Genomic DNA, 19,161 nt, shown 5'->3' on the forward strand with positions numbered 1-19,161 from the left:
CGCTAGGAGCTAAACTCTTAGATTATGCAAAGAGGCAGCCTTTTATCCCTAGACAATGAACGGTCATGTGTCCCTTCCTGCCCTACCTCCTGTTGCAAGTCAGGTTCTTTGGGAGACAGATGCTGAAACAGAATAAGGCATGCAAAAATGGGGGAGGGGATGTAACATCTATGAAAAGAAAAAGGAAGAAGCAAGACTGGGCAGGAGGACCCATCAGAACATAAGGACAATCTTACAGTTTCTGCTCGCTCGTTATAGGATTCCCGTGCTGGATGGAAATGACGAGACCCTTCTACTCGCACCTTGCTCAGTCATTGACAGGACTTGTACTACTAATAGTGTGATCTCAACTAGGAAGCTGAGGCAGATCCTGGGGTATCTAATAGCGAGGAGATGCCAGCAAACCACACTTCTCACGGCTGGACAGGGAGGTCGTTCTTCAAGAGGGATCTGAGCAGCCTATCTCTGTGTCTGCCTCACCTCCCTATGTATCAGCCTGTGCCCTTTTGCAGCAGGATGAAATGAGAACTAACTATTTCTTGTTGCAATCTACTACTTGCATGCCAACCTGCTACAACTCAGCTGTCTTTGGGCAAGAACTGCAAAGAAAATAAAAGACATTCAAAGAATTCATCTCTTGGATAACTATATATGGAACTCTTCTCTCCTTCACTTGGGTTTTTAAAAATCCAAAACCATTGATGGGATTGATGGAAGACCATTCTTCCTAGGAAAACAAACTCTCATTAAAGGAGGAGACAAGTTGTCCATGTCTTATATTTTTACACTCAGAGTCAGTTTGAGCCTCATGTTGTGTGATCATGATTATGTACTGCCATGTCTCAAGAAATTTCCCAGTAAAACAGTGAAGGAGGAGAAATAGTAGTGACTTGATGACTTATTTTTTCCCACTTCAAGAAAACATATGCGCTTGCTGAACCTGATATTTGCACGTCTAAGTATAAGAGTTCTTCACCACCCGGCAATAACCAATGACCCACGCTAGCCAGTTGGCCTCATATAATGGGATTCTTGGCTTTTGCACACAACCGAAGCAAAGAGAATAGGTTTTAGGAGGATTTGGGTTCCTTTAATTAGATACATGATTTGTATTTGTTTAGTGGACCAATGGAAAAAGGGAGATACTAGTGGCATTTATGACTTATTAAGACTAAATGAAAATCTCAGAAACAGCTTTCTGTGGAGAGCGTGGTCTAATGAGAATGGATGTGATGATTATTTACCTAATTGAGCAGTAATGACTGAGGTGCGGGCCACTTTCCCAGGATTAATAAAGAGCTGGGGAGTGGGCCATTAAGCTCATCCAGTACTTAATCTCGGCAAAGGGCACAGTGCCAGGATCATATTAGTTGTAAAATGAGTCTAAAACTTAGAGACCCAAGAACTTACTTTTTTTGAGAAAAAATTTTAATTACCTGGCATCAGGTTGAGCAATGCAAGTTCCATCATTAAACAGATTTTCATATAAAGTCTTCAAATCTTGTTCCAAAGAAAGGGTTGGGGGGGAGAAAAGGATGCTTAGCAATATCAAAAATTGCTATTTCATGCCCAACCACAGGCAAACAATTATCACCTCCCTTGCTTTAAAAACAAAACAAACAACAACACTAAAGACATTGTGTTGAGCTGGAAACATTGTATACCCTGGAGATTCTCCATGGACAATCCTATCCACAGTGTACTCCAGGAAAACCAGGGCATCTCTCATCCATAACACCATAGTTGAAGCTAAAAGAATCTTACATTGTCAGAAATGTCAGTCTTCCTTAAAATTGTTTGTATTCAGTGGTCCCCTTATCCAATGTGACAAATGTTCACATGCTACTCACTTGCCAAGAAAAAGTTACTCAGCTTGCTAAGTGTTCATTATTCCCATAGTTCTTCTCTGTATGGGAAAGTATGAACATCAGCTGAGAATAAGTAGGAATCTAAAAAATGGTGCTTCATCATGTTCTCTAGGTGAGGTGAATCTTACAATAGTGACATCGCATTTTCAAGGACTTTACAAATCTGTTTAGTTCACCAACATTTCCTCCTTTATCTTGCAAGTGCGAGTATCTTGTAAGACACCCTGAAAAGGGATGAGGCTAGAAATATGAGTAAGGCACAGCCACTGCTAACCAGGAGCTTACAGTCTAGCAGAGATCTCAGAATCTAGATCACTTTTTTAGAAATCTGCATGGGGATTGAGGCGCCTGGGTGGCTCAGTCGGTTAAGCATTTGACTCTTGATTTCAGCGCAGGTCATGATCTCAGGGACATGAGATCCAGCCTTGCATTGGTTTCTGCTCTGGGTGTGGAGCCTGCTTAATTTTCTTTCTCTCCTTCTGCCCCTCTCTCCCTCTCTCTTTCTCTCTCCTTCTCTAAAAAAAAATTCTAAAATTTACCAAAAAAAAAAAAAAAAAAAAAAACAAACCTGCTTGGGGATCAAAATTTCCAATCATATTCCCCCTTCCAGCATCTTGACTCTATAACCATTACCTCAATCTACTCTGAAGGAGATAGTTAATGGGGTTCAGTCTGCTCTGTGAAACCCTCTGCTGAGGCAGCCGATCAAGCAATAGCAGTAACAATGTCGTCATTCATTACACGGGAAGTTACCAAGCCCTTACCATGTAAAAAGATGTTAGGGTCCAAGACAAGACAGTGCATAAAATATAATCTTTATCTTCTCCTAATATAGCAGAATTAGGGAGAAATACAAAACATAAATGTGTTAATCTGTTATAGATACTTTGATAGCAAGGTAGGGAGAGGTCCAGAGAAGGCAATCAGCCAATTCCTGTAGTCAGAAAAGTTTCAAAAAGTAGGTAACCCTGAACTAAACCTAGAGGAGTTAGGATATTCTTTAGGTAGAGGTGCATAAAGAAACTCCCAAGTCAAGGGAGCAACATAAAGAAAGGGGCTGGCAGAGTGAACAGCCGGGAATGGTCAAGGAACAGTAAAGGATTCCCATGTAAGGTCTCTTGGCTTCATCTTCTTCATGCCTTACTGGGCTAACCAACACTCTCCATTCCTCCTTCCAACACCCTGACTAACTCGCACCCATGACTAGCAGGATAGTCCCTACAAAGTCATCCATTTCTGCTCCCACTTCTTGGGTTATATGAGTCACAGGTGTTTGTTCCCAAACCAGTTTGTGCCAGTTGTACTCATTATTAAAATAATATAATTAATATAAACTACGTTAAAGTGTTGTTGTTCTGTGAAAATTAAGTTGGATACTTTAGAAAGACTTGACTATTTTTTTTCTGAGTCACTAAAAGAAGCAATAGAATTAAGCACAGGGACTGGAACTATAAAAGAATGAAAGAGGGTTATAAAAATTCCTACAGTGAGATTCTGCCTCAAATTGCTATGCTGATATCTCAAGTTCTCACTCCAATTAAAAGAAAACAAAACTGGAAATAATAAAAGATGCATTACGGATATATTTTATGCACACAAGAGAAAGATGATGCATAAAATCAAATAAAAGTCTTAGCCCTACATTAAAGAAATGATAAATGCATGCACATTAATGTTTTCTATTAAAATGTTTTAAGATGGGTTTGTGAGTGTGCTTCCTTTTTTTAACCAACGTTTTGATCAACTAACCAGCTGTCAGTATTAATGTGCTGGTTGAAAGGGTTTCTCTTATGGTACAAATTTCCAGTAGCACAAGAAAAGATCAGACCTAAGAGGTACACAGGAAGGCTCCAAATGTCACAATTTGTAGTTTATTCTGTAGGTCAGGGGTTGACAAGCTACAGCCCTCAGTCCAAATCCAGCCTGCAGCCTATTTTTATAAAATATTATTGGGACACAGCTATATTCATTCGGTTAAAGGGTTGTCTATGGCTGCTTCCTCTCTACCATGGCGGAGTTAAGGAGTTGTTACCAAGATGGTGTGCAGGTATATATAAAGGTTTAATTTATGCCCTCAGGAAAGGTATGAAATCATGCCCTCCTGCTCAGTCACCTGTCTCAACACCTTAGGCCACTGTGGGACCAAAGACTGTTGCCCCAGAACACAGGGAAAGACATAGAGACAACCAATAAAAAGCCCTCAACTCTTGGGGATGGGGGCATAAAATGGCTGGCTCAAGATATTCTACTAATTCCATTGAACGTCACCTACCACTAGGGAAAGGGCATAAAACTCTCTCCCACACAAGACCCACCATAGATATGAGGCAGAAGTTTGAATGCCATGGTGGGGAAGGAATTGGGATCCCGAGAAGGTCCCAACCCCAAGGCCCTGGTGCACAGGTTGATGTCAGACCAAGGCTGAGCCAGGACAAAGGAGAGCCCTCCAACCTCCAGCTTAGCAAGCACTGAGCAACAACCTGCAACCGTGTTACAGGAACACGGGGGCAGATGAAAGTAGAGACTGGAGCTCTAAAACCCTCCACACCTCAGCTCCCACCCTGACAGAGCACTCAAAGAGGAATGTGAAGCATAGGGGCTGCGGATGATCATAGCAACAACATGGCTAACCATTAAGTAAATGCAAATGGAAACCATAATGAAAGACCATGACACACCTAGCCCAATGACTAAAATAAAACATACTGACAATACCAAGTGCCGACAAGGAGAGAATGCATCTCTCAGACATTTATTCTGGGTACGGATCACAGTGGTACAGCCACTCTGAAAAACTGTCGGGTAGTTTCTCATGAAGTTCAACATATACTCATCCTATGGCCCAACAGTCTTACTCCCGGGTATTTACCCTAGGGAAATGAAAACTTACATTCACACAAAATTTTATACATGAATATTCATTGCAGCTTTATTTGGAATTGCCAAAAACTGGGAACAACCCAAATATAACGAGCTTATCCTCTTGTATTCTCAAGAGGCACCACCATCTACCACGAACACCCAAGCCAGGACTTCTCGCTCTATCTCACATTTGAAACACTAAGTCCTCCTTATTTTACTTTATAAAGTATATCTCAAATCTGCACCCTTCTCTCTATCCCAATTCCTAGTTGACATACACCAGGTACCACTTATCTCTTTCCCGTACTTTTGCATCTTTCCCTAAAAGTATAGTGTGATTTCAGCATTGGACCTTCCAAATTGATCCCCCAAAGGAGACTAGAGAAATCTATTTGAAACAGGTGTTTGAACACATTAAACATTCACTAGCTCCCGCAGTACACAGGAAAAAGCACAAGCTCTTTTAACTGGCACACGAGACCCTAAAAGGTCCAACTTTTGTCTCCCCAGCCCCGTTTCTTGCCCTTGGAAGCTCCTACTTCAGACTTCTCTGAAAGACAATCACAAACTGATGTTGTTTCATGCCATAACTCTGTTCATGCTGTCATCTCTGCCTAGAATCAGGTGTCTTTCACCTGCTTTTCCCCGAACCATCCTCACTGACCCTTTAAGGTTCAGCTCAGGTGTCCCCTCATTCTTGACTTCTCCCCACTCCACTCATATCCATGCTCCAACTGGGAACCGACACTCAGGTTTCTTAGAGACCATCAAAGGAGCAATGAAGCCTGTGGTGAGCCTGTTTTGGTTTTTCTGAGTATTGCAGCTTCCTAGGATCTCTCACTGAAGAAATTTTAAGAAGGAGGAATAATAGCATGGAAGTGATTAAGCCTTTAAAGTATACCCTTTGTTCCCAAGGTCCTGTTAATTACCCTTTAAGAAAGGTTTATTTGCAATGTATTCAATTACTTAGGTAACTAAATAGCTTTTTACTGATCAGATAGAGCAGTATTTGCTTAATAGCCACAAACTCTGGGGCCCAGTTCCATTGATAGTCTACTCCCAGATCTGGGCTTATTTCAGACTGAGCTCCAGGGGAAAAAAGAAATTTTACTGGAGTACATTATAATTGTTAATATAATCACTTAGATTTGAGAAACATAAGTTTAGGGATTTTCCCCATTATTCTTTAGTTAAAGAATAAGTACAACAAAAAAGAAGATCCAAGGAACTCCAATGGCCATTCCACTCATCCCTCCAGTCGATTCCTGCCAAGAAATGCTTCCTGAGGTTTCAGGTCCCAACTCAGAATTCTGAAGACCCTGCTCAAATCTGACCTCCTCAGCACTTCCCTGACTCGCCAAGACTGCTACAAGATTTCCCTAATCTCTGATATTTTTGTTGTAGTGCCCATGTGCTTGCCAGTGGTCTAATTGTTATCTACAGAAACACAAAAAGGAAGAGACAGTTGGGCATAAGAGTGGGAGGGCCAAGTACCTTTAGTTGTAGCCTCTACTGTGTGAATGGCCAAGGGAAGCTCCTGGAAAAGGGGACATGTCAGCTAGATATTCAAAGGTAAATAAGAATTCAACAGACTGATACCTGGAGTGAGGCAATTTCAAGAAGAGGGAATGCATATCTGAAAACACGAATGTATGATCACCGTGGTCTTCAATATAAAAATGTCGCGTGGGTATCTGGCAAGAGGTAGGCAAGGTCAGATTGTGGAAGGTCTTTATGCTAAGCTGGAAGCTTATCCTGTTTATAGTGAAGATCCAGAAAAGGAAGACTTACCATCACAGTTCTCTAAAGGAATAAAGGCAAATTCTATGGATGGAGTGGTCCTATAAATAGAGGGGGGCAAGAGAAGAATCAGGGCAGCCAGGAAAAGGAACGAGGGGATGGGAGGAAGAATCATGCCTATATATTGGTCTGCGGAATATATGAGAACAGAAAGAACAAGAATTAGAAAGGGAGAAAAGAAAAGGAAAGAAAAACACACAGGTACTGTGGTGAAGACTGTGGACACAGACATCCAAGTCTGGGTTAAAAGCCTGCCTTTACCTCTAACTTGTTATAAGATCTTAGAAAAGATTCTAATCACACTTAGTTACCCATCTATAAAATGGGGAACTTACCTCATAGTTTTTGGTTAGATTAAAAAATCTTAAGATACTTTAAATACTTAAAATATTAACAAGGATATAATGACTGCTTAGTAACATTCCTTAAGACCAGCTCAGTTGTACAGAAACCTGGATTAAGAGTAATAATTGTCCTTTGAACAACAAAGTCAACTCTAGTTATATAAGATGTCAGAAGGAAAGCTGGGTGACCGGTACGTGAAAACTCTATGCTATTTCTGCAACTTCTCGTGAGTCTTTAATTATCTCTAAATAAAAGTTTAATTTTTACAAAGCCATAAATGCCTTTTCCAAACCTTAGTGACAATTTACTTGATAAATGTGCTTTGAGCACCTATATCTGCCCTACCTGCTCGGGACGCTGGCCTCCTTTCTCTTCTCATTCTCCAGGGTCCACAGAAGTAATTAACCAAGTGACAGTGTCATTTTCAGTTTTCATTACTTCTTACTTCTCTTTAACAGAAACACAGCAATAAAAATAAACTATTGGAAATGGAATTACGAGTGGCCTACTCCAAAACTGAAGTTTCTTTTGTTGTTTAGCTGTTCAGCTTTCTGAGAGCCTGAATCCAACCAAACACATAACCCTTTACTTCTGACTGAGGTTCTGCCCACTCCTCTGTCTGAGTAGAGTTGCACGGAAATAGAATCCTCTCCCATAACAGCTAGCAGTGTTTCTCGACAAAGGCAGGATTCAAATTTTGATCTGAATAATTTATTAGAGGGTACAGTTCATATGTCATCCAGGACAGAGCTGCCACTTGCCTTGTCTTTGTGCAGCCTGAAGCCAGGGTGCACGTCTTCATGACAAGAATAAAGACTCAGTTTCAGCCCCTATCACCCTCCCACCGCAGAAGGACAGGGCACCCGAGAGCCTGCATAATCTGCACAACTCTTCATTGAGGGTCTGCTGCAGTATGCCCAGCATCCTTAGCCCCATTCATTCATTACTGCCGTCAATCATAACTTGAGAAGTAAACTGCCTGTCTTCTACCCATACTCTTCTCTTTCTTCATTGTATAAACCCAGCTCTACCACCATCTGCTGATCACAGCCACTGACTTTGGCCACAGTGGTGACTTCTCTTCTCGACTGCTAGTCCCTGGACAAAGGAGTCCTTGTGGCAGTCATCACTTTTAGCTCAAAGGGACCCTTGCTATGTCCCTTGGCAGGTTTGTACTTCCTTTTGGAACCAGGCCCTCCAGCCTGCAGAGCAGAGAGGTGCACAAAGTGTCCCAGGGCTCCTTTGGGAGTGATGTTTAGTGAGGCCATTCCTGTCTCTACCCCTTGGTTCTCAGATGTCTGTCTACCTCCTATTAGTGAACACAGCACCATAAAGGAAGCTCTGATTTTATGCATATGCAGCATTTTGAAGGATGGCATTCCATCCTTTCAGAGTGCCATTAAGTTGGCCCCTTATCTGTGCCTTTAGTAGTCCATCCCAGTGCTCCAAGAAGATAGCGGCTCCTGGGTGGTACACTGTGTGATAGAAACAGAGGATTCTACGATCAGTGGTTCAAGCCTATATCCCCTTCACTAGGACGTGGGTCTCCTGATCAGATATTATGTTGTGTGGCATTCCATTCCAGTTGAGCAATCAGAAATCCTCTAGAGATTAGTGAATGGTGTTGACTACAACTCAGAGGTCAGGGAAGGCAAGTTCATACCCAAAATAGGTATCCACTGGGAAGATGGATAGCTGGCCTTTGCAGTATTGAAGGACCCAATGTAGTCAACTTTTCACAAGGTAGCGAGTTGGTCTTAAGAAATAGTGTTATATTGGGGCTCAGTGTTGGTCTCCATCGTTGGTAATTCCAGGACAGTCAAATACAACAATAGCTAGATTGACCATAATAAGGGGTAATTCATCATGTTGTCCAAATGAGTAGTCTTACTGTCTGCCACTATTATGAGGAGCCCAATATGGAGTTATTCCAACTGCCACGTATGTCAATACAAATTAAATACCCAGGGACTGGGGAAATGAACAATGAAAGGTCTGCAGATCTAGCGAACCATTCTACTTCAACTAGAATTCTATTTGTTACCTGGTCCTATAAGATTCCACTCTTGTAGTGGGGCCATAATGACATTTCAGGTAGCCAAGTATCATGTCAACATAGACCCTGTGTCTAATAGTCCTCAAAATGTCTGTATATTCTTCTTTCCCCAGTGTACTGTCACTCAAATAAATGACCATAGGTCCCTTTGGGGAAGGACTAGGAGAACTATTACAGTGTATACTTACTATAGTTCTACAAGACCTGGCTCTATGACCACCTCTCCTACCATCCACTCTGGCTTACAGTAGGAAGCCACCATGAGCATCTTTGTCATGCTGGTGTTCCTCTCACCAGGACATTCTTCATGAATGATGTGTCTTCTGAGCCCTCCGTGGAATATAATTCCCTGGTGGGTCTTCTGGCTTCACATAATATATCCATTACAACATGCCCACTTCCTTTGGTCTTTTTATTCCTTTTTTCCACTGTCTGTCAGGGCAACTCAGCCATTTCCTTGCCTAGGAAGGACCAACACTTCCTCCAGACTTCTAAGAGCCACCCTATGAATGAGTTTGCCTTGTCTCTTGGGTCCTTGACAGAGTGTTATAGCCCATGTTCTAAGAAAGTGACCCTAAGTCAATGAATTCTTATTTTTCCTGTTTTAAGTCCCAGCCCTATCCAATAATCAGCAGAGAATCTCTCCAGCACTGTTTTGAGAAAGATTCTGAATCACATGATCAATTAGTGATATCGGTCATGGAAGGGTGAGAGGGAGCTTCAAGACATATAGTATATTTTACCATTTCTGATGTAGACATCTGCACAACGTACAATCTGTAACTATAGAAATGAGTAAAGATAACCACAGGAGCATAAAATCTCTGACCTTGGTCTCAAATCTTGGCCTCAGTTCCTCTGTAGTTTAACCAACTAAGTTGATTAAACTGATAGATCATGCACTTGACTTTTTCCAGGGACAGACGTTGAAAGGGGAAAGGAGAAGAAAGAAAAGGAAACTGGGGTGGAGGTGGAGGGAAGTTGTTGATGGTAGAGAGGTAATAAGAGGTCCACATTGTAAAATAACGATACAAAAAGGGGAATTTTGAGGGTTTTCTTGAAGATAAATATTTTCCTTTTCTCAATTTTGCCCTTATTGATCCTCACACAGTCCTTGTTTGGATAGGGATCTAAACCCCCTTAAAATTCCTCTTCTGTGACTTAAAATGTCAACTGTATGATTACCAAAATCATTTTAGTCATTACCAAAATCCTCCCAAGGTGGCTCTACCTGAGTGGTAAGAAGCTCCAATAATAAAAGTCAATGGACTCCTGCCTTGGCTTACTTTTCCTTAATGGTCACCTGATAAATCAGGGGAAAAAAAAAATCTCCGCAGGAATTCATTTCTACTGTGGCAGGCCTGGAAATTCAAAAGATACTAAAATTAACCACTTGTGTGTTTTTGTTAGACTCTTTCACAGGTCTGATTAACATCTTGACAGACATCATTTGGCGATTCACTGAAGACTTTCTGGCACCTGATCTCCTTCACCAAGTGGTCCGCTATTTGCAGGTATGTCGCACCTTACAAATGTGATGAGACAAACTGACACCAAAACTAGGTCTTGGATTCTTCATAAGGAAAGTAATATAGAACCCAGCCCTTTACACAACAAACTGCTCGCTTCCTTCTAGTTGGAAGGACAAGCATAATTTGTAAGATTTTTTAATTTGTTTTTTTGCTGAAATAATAAATATATAAATAAAACAAAAATAACATTAGTAAGAATATAAATGTTCACATTTCAAACATTAAGTAAAATTTTGGGGTCATTGTGAAGGCCTTTGACCTACTCTGGCTGTCTTGGTCCATTCAGGCTGCCGTAACAAAAATATCACAGAGAAGGTGGCTTAGAAACAACAAACATTTATTTCTCACAGTTCTGGAGGCTGGAAGTTCCAGAACAGTGTGCCAGAAATTGTCAGATGGAGGGCTTTCTTCCCGGTTGTAGACCTCAAATTATACCCTCTCATGGCAGAAGGAGCTGGGGAGCTCTGTCAGGCCTCTTTATAAGGGCACTAATCTCATTCATGAGGGCTCCACTCTCATAACTTAATCACCTCCCAAAGACCTCACCTTCTAACACCATCAAATTGAGCATTAGGATTCCAACATGTGAATTTTGGTGGGATACAAATATTCAGAGCATATATATAGCACTGTCTAAATAATCTCCAGGAAATTTGTCAATTCTTTTTTTTTTTTTTTTGCCTTTCCCCCCCCCGCCCAAACTAACACAACACTGGCTACTGTTCTTTTTGAAAAACGTCGACAGATTGTTAGAAAATAGGTATTATCTCTGATTGTTTTAACTTGTATTTCTTGTATTACCACCTAAAATTGGACTTTTAAAAATATCTACTGGTATTTGAATTTCTTCTTCTTTAAATTGCCTATTATCCTTTTTCAATTTTTTTTTATAACTGGGATACTTGTTTTTTTCTCAGTAATTGTTAATATCTATTTTTAGATTAAAGACATTTACACTTTGCCTGTTGAATATGCTTTGATGTAAAAATTATAAATGGAAATATATATACATATATATGTAAAATATATGGTGTAAAATATTACATATGTACCATATACATATATTGTATTATTAATACCTTATATATGCATATAATATGGATTAAGGTACATCAACTAAGTATAGAAAGAATGAACTGTTGTATAACTGGTGTTAGGATTGATGTGCTGTTTCTGAGCTCTTAAAATTATTTTCCATTAATATATTTCTATTCTTATGCCCATACTCCAGGTCTAAATTATTGTAGTTCTATAGATGCACAATGCAATTTTGGAAAACCTTATCCTACAAGATTCCATTTGTTAGTAGAGTTTTATAGAATCTTTGCATCTATATTCATCTATGATTTTCATTTGTTCTATCATTTTCAGACCTTGAAAGTGGAGTGACTCCATCTTCAGAAAATGGGTAGAGAATAGTTAAAATTAAAAATCTTTTGTGCTCTGAACATAATCTTGAAAGTTTAGTCGACGTGAAAGAGCCCTGATTAGTATCTGGAACTGGTATTTTCTCAGGGGTAATTTTTTAAAATTTATTTTAATTTCTTATTAAAAATTTTGCTTCCTTTTAGAAAAATGTTATCAATTACTTATTCTAGCAATTGCTGAGAAATAAATTATGCCAGTACTTAGAAGCGGGGATATGGTGGAACTAAATAGCTATCAGTTGAAGTAAACTAAACTATCAATCAAATCGACCTAATTGGCATTTATAGAACACTTCATCCAACAAAGCAGAATACTCATTCTTATCAAATTCACAGGGAACATTCACCAAGAGAAATTACATACTGGACCATAAAACACACCTTAACAATGTAAAAGAGTGGAAATAGCACAAATTATGCTCTCAGACCAAACTAGAATTAAACTAAAAATGTAAAACAGAAGGCTAGCTGTCCAATCTCAATGTTTTTGGAGATTAAACAACACATTTCTAAGTAACACGTGGGTTGAAGAAAAAAATGAAAAAATAATTTATCATAATTTATAGGACATTAAAACAGTGCTTTTGGAGAAACATAGCATTTAAATTCTTGTATTAGAAAATAAAAAAGATCTAAAATTAATCATCTAACCTTCCACCTTAGGAAACTAGAGAAAGCAGACCAATGTAAACCTAAAGCAAGCAGAATGTCTTAAATGATAAAAATTAGGACAAATCACTAAAATGAAAACAGTAATTCATTAGTGAAAATCAATGAAACTGTAAACTGGTTCTTCAAAGAGATAATAAAATTGATAAACTTCTTGCCAGGCTAAACAAGAAAAGAAGAGGATGACACAAATTACCAATATCAAAAATGAAAGAGGGGTCATTATTACTGATCCCATGAATATTAAATGAATAATAAAGGGATATTATGAACTATATTCCTATAAGTTTGATAACCTTACTTGAAATGGACCAAATCCTTGAAAGACACAATCTGACAAAACTCACACAATGAAAAATAGATGCTCTGAATAGACCTATATCTATTAAACAGATTGAATTAATAATTCATAATCTAAGAAAGAAAGCACCAGGCCCAGATGGGTTTACTGGTGAATTCTACCAAATATTTAAGGAAGAAATTATACTAATAAGTTTCTTTTTTTTAAGATTTTACTTATTTCTGAGAGAGAGAATGAGAGAGCACATGAATGAGGGGAGGGGCAAAGGGAGAGAGAGAGAAACAGACTCCCTGCTGAGTAGAAAGCCTGATATGGGGCTCGATCCTAGGAACTCAGGGTCATGACCTGAGCCAAAGGAAGATGCATAACCTACTGTGGCACCCAGGTGCCCCTACTAATAAGTTTCTAATTTTTCTAAAACATAGAAGCAGAGGGAACATTTCCTAAGTCATTCTGTGAGTCCAACATTATCCTAACACCAAAACCAGACAAAGGCATTACAGGAAAGGAAAACTATAGACCAATATCTCTCATGAACATAGATGCAAAAATTATCAACAAATATTAGTAAATTGAACCAAAATACTTATAAAAAAATTGCATACCATGACCAAGTGGAATTCATTCCAGGTATGCAAGGCTGATTCAACATTCAAAAATCAAAGTAATCCATTAAATCAAAAATGTAAAGAAGAAAATTTATATGATCATTTCAATAGATACAGAAAAAGCATTTGATAAAATCCAATATCCATTTATGTTAAAAAGTCTCAATAAACTTTTCATAGAGGGAAATTTCCTCATCTTGGTAAAGAACATCTACAAAAAGCTGTCACTAACCTCATACTTAATGGTGAGAGACTGAATGCTTCTTTCCTAAGATTGGGAACAAGGCAAGGATATTCCTTCTCACTACTCCTATTCAGCATCATACTGGAAGTCCCAACTAACTGAGCAGGACAAAACAAGGAAATAAAATGTATACAGATTGGGAAAGAGGAAAGATCTTTGTTCTCAGATGACAAGCTTATCTATGTAGACAATCAGAAAGAATAGACAGAAAAACCAAAACAAAACAAAACACAGAAAATCTGTGGGCTTATTAAGTGAAAATAAAAATAATGAGGTTGAAGAATACAATTGTGCTTTTATATTCTAGCAATGAACAATTTGAATTTAAAATTAAAAATGCAATAACCATTTATGTTGGCATGAAAAATATGAAAGACTTAGGTATAAACCTAGCAAAATATGTGCAAGATCAGTGTGAAGAAAACGTCATTGAAAGAAATCAAAGAATATCTAAATAAATAGACAGATATTCTATGTTCACAGACAGGAAGATGGACTATTGTTAAAATGTCAGTTCTGCTCAAAGCAACTTATAAATTCAAAGCAATCTCAATCAAAATCCCACCAAGTTATTTTATAGATATAGACAAACTCTAAAGTTTATGTGGACAGGCAAAAGACACAGAATAGCCAATACAACACTGAAGAACACAGTTGGATGAGAGATACCATGTGATTTCCAGACTTAACTATAAAACTACAGCTAAATCAAGACAGCATATTGGCAAAAGAATCAACAAATAGATCAGTGAAACTGAGTAGAGACCCAGAAAGAAATGCACACTAAAAGTCAACTGATCTTTGACAAAGGAGCAAAGATAATTCAATGGAGAAAAGATAGCCTCTCCAAGAAATACTGCTGGAGTCACTGGTATCCACATAAAATAATAATAATGATGATCTGACTAAAGACCTCACACCTTTCACAAAAACTAACTCAGTATGGATCATAGACTTGAATGAAATATGCAAAGCTATAAAACTACTAGAAGATAACATAGGAGAGAATCAGGGACTTTGGGTTTCTCAATGACTTTTTAGATATAACATCAAAAGCACAATCCATGAAAGAAAAAAATGAAAAGTTGGATTTTATGAAAATTTAAAACTTCTCTGCATAAGACACTGTTAAGAGACAGAAAAGACAAGGCACAGAATGGGAAAAAATGTTTGTAAAACACATACTTGATAAAAGATTTTTATCCAAAATATACAAGGAGCTCTTAAAATTCAACCCACTTAAAAATGAGCAAAAGATCTGAACAGACACTTTTCCAAAGAAGATAGAAGGATAAACAAGCATATGAAAAGAAGCTCACCATTATATGGCATTAGGGAATTGCAAATTAGAACAAGACAGCACTAACATACCTATTAGAATGACTACAATCCAAAAAACTGATGATGTGAAATGCTAGTGCTGTTTGTAGGAGTGCAAAATGGTACAGCCATTTTGGAAGATATTTTGGCAGTTTCTTATAAAATTGAACATACCCTTATCATACAATATAGCAATTATACTCCTAGGTATATAACCAGTTGAGCTGACAACTTACATTTACACAAAAACTTGCACAAGAATGTTTATAGTAATTTTATTCAGAATTGTCAAAAATTAGAAACAGGATGTTCCTCAAAATCTGAATGGATTAAAAACAAAGCAAAACAAAAAAAAAGAACCTTGGTACTTCCATGTCATGGAATATTATTCAGCAATAAAACAACATGAGCTGTGTAGCCAGGAAAAGTCACAGAGGAATCTTACATGCATTTTGCTAAGTTAAAGAAGTCAGTCTGAAAAGGCTACATGAGTATGATTACAACTATTTGATGTTCTGGAAAAGGAAAACGATGAAGACAGTAAAAAAATCAGTGGTTGCTAGGGATTTGGAAGGATTGAATAGGTAAAGCACAGAGGATTTTTAGAATAGTGAAACTTTTCTGTATGAATGGTGGATACATGACATTATGCATTTGTCAAAAACCCATAGAATTTTACAACAAAGAGTAAAGCTTCGTGTAAAACTTTAGTAATAATGTGTTGATATTGGTTCATCAGTTTTAACAAATGAACCACACTAAACAAGGACGTTAATAATAGTGAAAAGTGGGGGGTAGGGGGTGGGACCTCTCTGTACTATCTGCTCTATTTTTTCTCTAAATCTAAAATTGTTCTAAAAAATAAAGTATATTAATTTTTAAAGTCAATACAGGGATCCTCCTTTACATGGATCCAATCTGGTATTTTTCTAAATAAAAATTTCCTAAGTTTGCTACATTCAAGTCTCACTTCTCTGCAAGATTTTCCTTAGTTTTATATTTCCTAGGTCATTTTTGTCAGAATTGAGGGGTGGGGTAGTGAGAATTCAGACATATGTCCTCAAGCTGCCATCTGTTCTCCAAATGGTACCCCATATGTTGTTGATGTGTAGAATTTTCATTGTTGACATTTATGAATTGACTATAATTGTACTTTGATTTCCTTCTTGACTCAAGTTAATTACAAGGGTGTTTAAATTTCCAAGTGGTATTTTAAAAAAATAACATGATACTAATTTCAGCTTTTATTGCTTGTTGTTTTAAATATGCAAATTATATAAGTTGTATAATTTTTGGAATCTATTGAGGGATTTTTTTCTTTCTTGGTAGTTTAGTTTAGGACCAGTTTTGAAATGTTGCCTAGATATTTTACAGTAATGTGTATTATTTTAAAGTGTGTTTAATTTTTTCTATCTATGTATTATTGTGTTTTATCCTTTGTAAATCTTTGAACACTTTAGTTATACATATTTAATATTATGTTGCTTGTCACATATAAGTTCATTAATATTCCATCACCATTTTGTATTGCATATATTTTTTTAAGATTTTATTTATTTATCTGACAGAGAGAAACACAGTGAGAGAGGGAACACAAGCAGGGGGAGTGGGAGAGGGAGAAGCAGGCTTCCCTCTGGGCAGGGAGCCCAATGCAGGGCTCCATCCCAGGACCCTGGGACCATGACCTGAGCCTAAGGCAGACGCTTAACTACTGAGCCACCCAGGCGCCCCTGTATTGTATTTTTCATCAATAAAAAGAATCCCTTTGTCTCATGTAGTGCAATTTGCTTTAAATTTAATTTATCTAGTAGTAATATTGTAATAGATGCCTTCTTTTGGTTTTAGTTGTTCGGTGTGTCCTTGGCCATCACTCTATTTTTAAACTTTGATAATCATTTGGTTTTAGAGGTTTGTTTTCAACACAGTATGCAGTTAGACTTGGGGAAGGGTTTTGTACATAGTCTTTGTTTTAGTCAAGGAGCTTAAGCCATTTATATTTATTGAGACAAATAGTGTTTGGTGTTATTTAAGTCACCTCATTTTAATCTTTTCGGTTAATTTTTTTCCTATTTACGTGTTTTTTCCTTTCTATTTGGTTATTAGTTGTGATAGGCTGAAAAATGCCCCCCAAATCCAAATCCTAATCCCTGAAATTTATGTATATTACCTTATATGGCAAAAAGGGACTTTACAGATGTAATTAAGTTAAAGATCTTGAAATGGGGAGATTATTAGATATTATCTTAATAAGTCTAAATGTAATCATATGTATCCTTTATAAAAGGGAGGCAGAGGGAGATTTGACAGACGGAAGAGGCATTGTAACCATAGACCTAAGATGGGATGGGTGTGACCACAAATCAAAAAATGCTGGCAGTCACCTGAAGCTGAAAGAGGAAAGGGAAGGAATCCCCCCTAGAGCCTGTGGAGGGAGGGTGGCCTTGACAACACCTTGATGTTGACCTAGTATAACTGATTTTGGACTTCTAGTCTCTAGAAATGTAAGAGAATAAATTTATGTTGGTTTAAACCACAAATTTTGTTACAATTACCATAAGAAGCTAATAAATTATTTTTTCTCCATTTTTATTTCACTATCATAGCTTTTCTTTAATTTTTAAATTTAATATGTCTCTATCAAAGTAAAAAACAAAAGAAATGCCTAAAATGTCCAAATGGAAATATATGACATGATGTCTTTCCTTATACTCTCTCCTCTCACTCAACTCCCCAGATTTGTCCCTGGAATGTTTCCTAACTATATTCATAGTTATTTTGTAAACATGTTGTGGGGTTTTTTTGGACTCATTGCTTATCATAGCTGTTATTATTCAATCCTGTCCCTCTTCTAGAGTTCTTAATTTTGAAACAATGCACAATCAGCAGAAATATTTCCTCACGGAAGATTTTCAGGAGATTATGTGATGTTATGCTTTCTTCTTTCTTATACATCTAAGAAAAATCATTCTGTGCCTTGGCACAGAAATGATATTTACAAAATTCTTGGATCATAATTTTTCTTTCAAAACTCTGAACATGTTTTTATGCTGTTTTCTGGCATTTTATTTTTGTAAAAAAGAGGCATGACAATTTGAAATGCATTTCTTTTATGTAACCTTTAATTTTTTTTTACCCTGCCTAGATGTTTGAAGACCCTTGAAATTAACTACTGTTTTTGACTGTGTCTCAAAATACGTCTCTTTCTGTTAATGTTGCTTGCTCTTCCAGGCACTCTTTTTTGTACTTTCCTCTTGCTCCAAATTCTGAACTTGTGTCGGCCACCTCACTCAACACAGCAAAAGATGGCTGAGATTATTGTGATCTTCTTACCATGACATTCCATCCCACAGAGTTCTGCCCTTGGGAGATTTCTTTCCCATCCTCCTTGAATGCCACCTCCTGAGCTGTGTGTGGTCAGCTGTAGTAATTCTGAATTCTTGGACCACACATAGAAATCCCAGTTTTCTCTAAGAAGACAGTTGTCTAATTTTTTTTTAGTTAAACTTGGACATCCATATAGCACCTTTTTAGCAAGAGGAGAATCTCTTCTTTTATCCCTCAGGAGAACCTTCAGTCTCTAATCAGCCCTCAGAAAACTGCTTCCCTATGGCACCTTCTACAATGTTAGTGCTGGGATGCATTTGTGTACTGTTCTGGAAATAAAAATAATAAAGAACAACAATATAGTTGACTATTATTTGTCTGAGTGAGGGAAAGAACAATAAGGTATAAATTCAGACAAAAGCTATTACCAAAGTCATGGTATTTCTCTTTCATTTTAGAAGAGATTCAGACACTCACCCTTACACTTTGGTGTTTGATTTACTCTTCCCGGCTCTGGAACTGGCCCAAAGGTTACAAAACAGAGATATGTCTGGACTCTTGGTAGAAATGAGGCTCAACATTACCCCAAAAATTTCCACCTTATTCATCCTTTCAGAGAGATTTCACCTAATTACATTTTGATTATGCTCTTCACGTAAGAGATGTTAACCTCTTATATCCCAATTTCCTTCTCTGCAAACTCTACAAATAACACTATGCTTAGGATAATTAAAGGGCCTGGGCAGGGTTAATAAGAGATGTGGTGGGAAGGAGGAAGAGGGGACCCAAGGAATGACCCTAATGA

General features: G+C 37.8%; 1 protein-coding gene across 2 annotated transcripts in view; it reads left to right on the forward strand.

Moving 5' to 3' along the window:
- Positions 1–19,161, forward strand: part of NPSR1 (neuropeptide S receptor 1) — a 149,937-nt gene that overhangs the window by 94,104 nt on the left and 36,672 nt on the right. The window contains exon 3 of one of the 2 annotated variants that reach the window (XM_027574563.1): positions 10,342–10,445. The exons of the other annotated variant lie outside the window; for it this stretch is intronic. Coding sequence (XP_027430364.1) covers positions 10,342–10,445 — 104 coding nt within the window. The remainder of the gene's footprint in view (positions 1–10,341; positions 10,446–19,161) is intronic. 2 annotated transcript variants of the gene reach the window in all.

Source organism: Zalophus californianus, chromosome 12, assembly GCF_009762305.2.
Source record: "Zalophus californianus isolate mZalCal1 chromosome 12, mZalCal1.pri.v2, whole genome shotgun sequence".
NCBI classification, from domain to species: Eukaryota; Metazoa; Chordata; class Mammalia; order Carnivora; family Otariidae; genus Zalophus; species Zalophus californianus.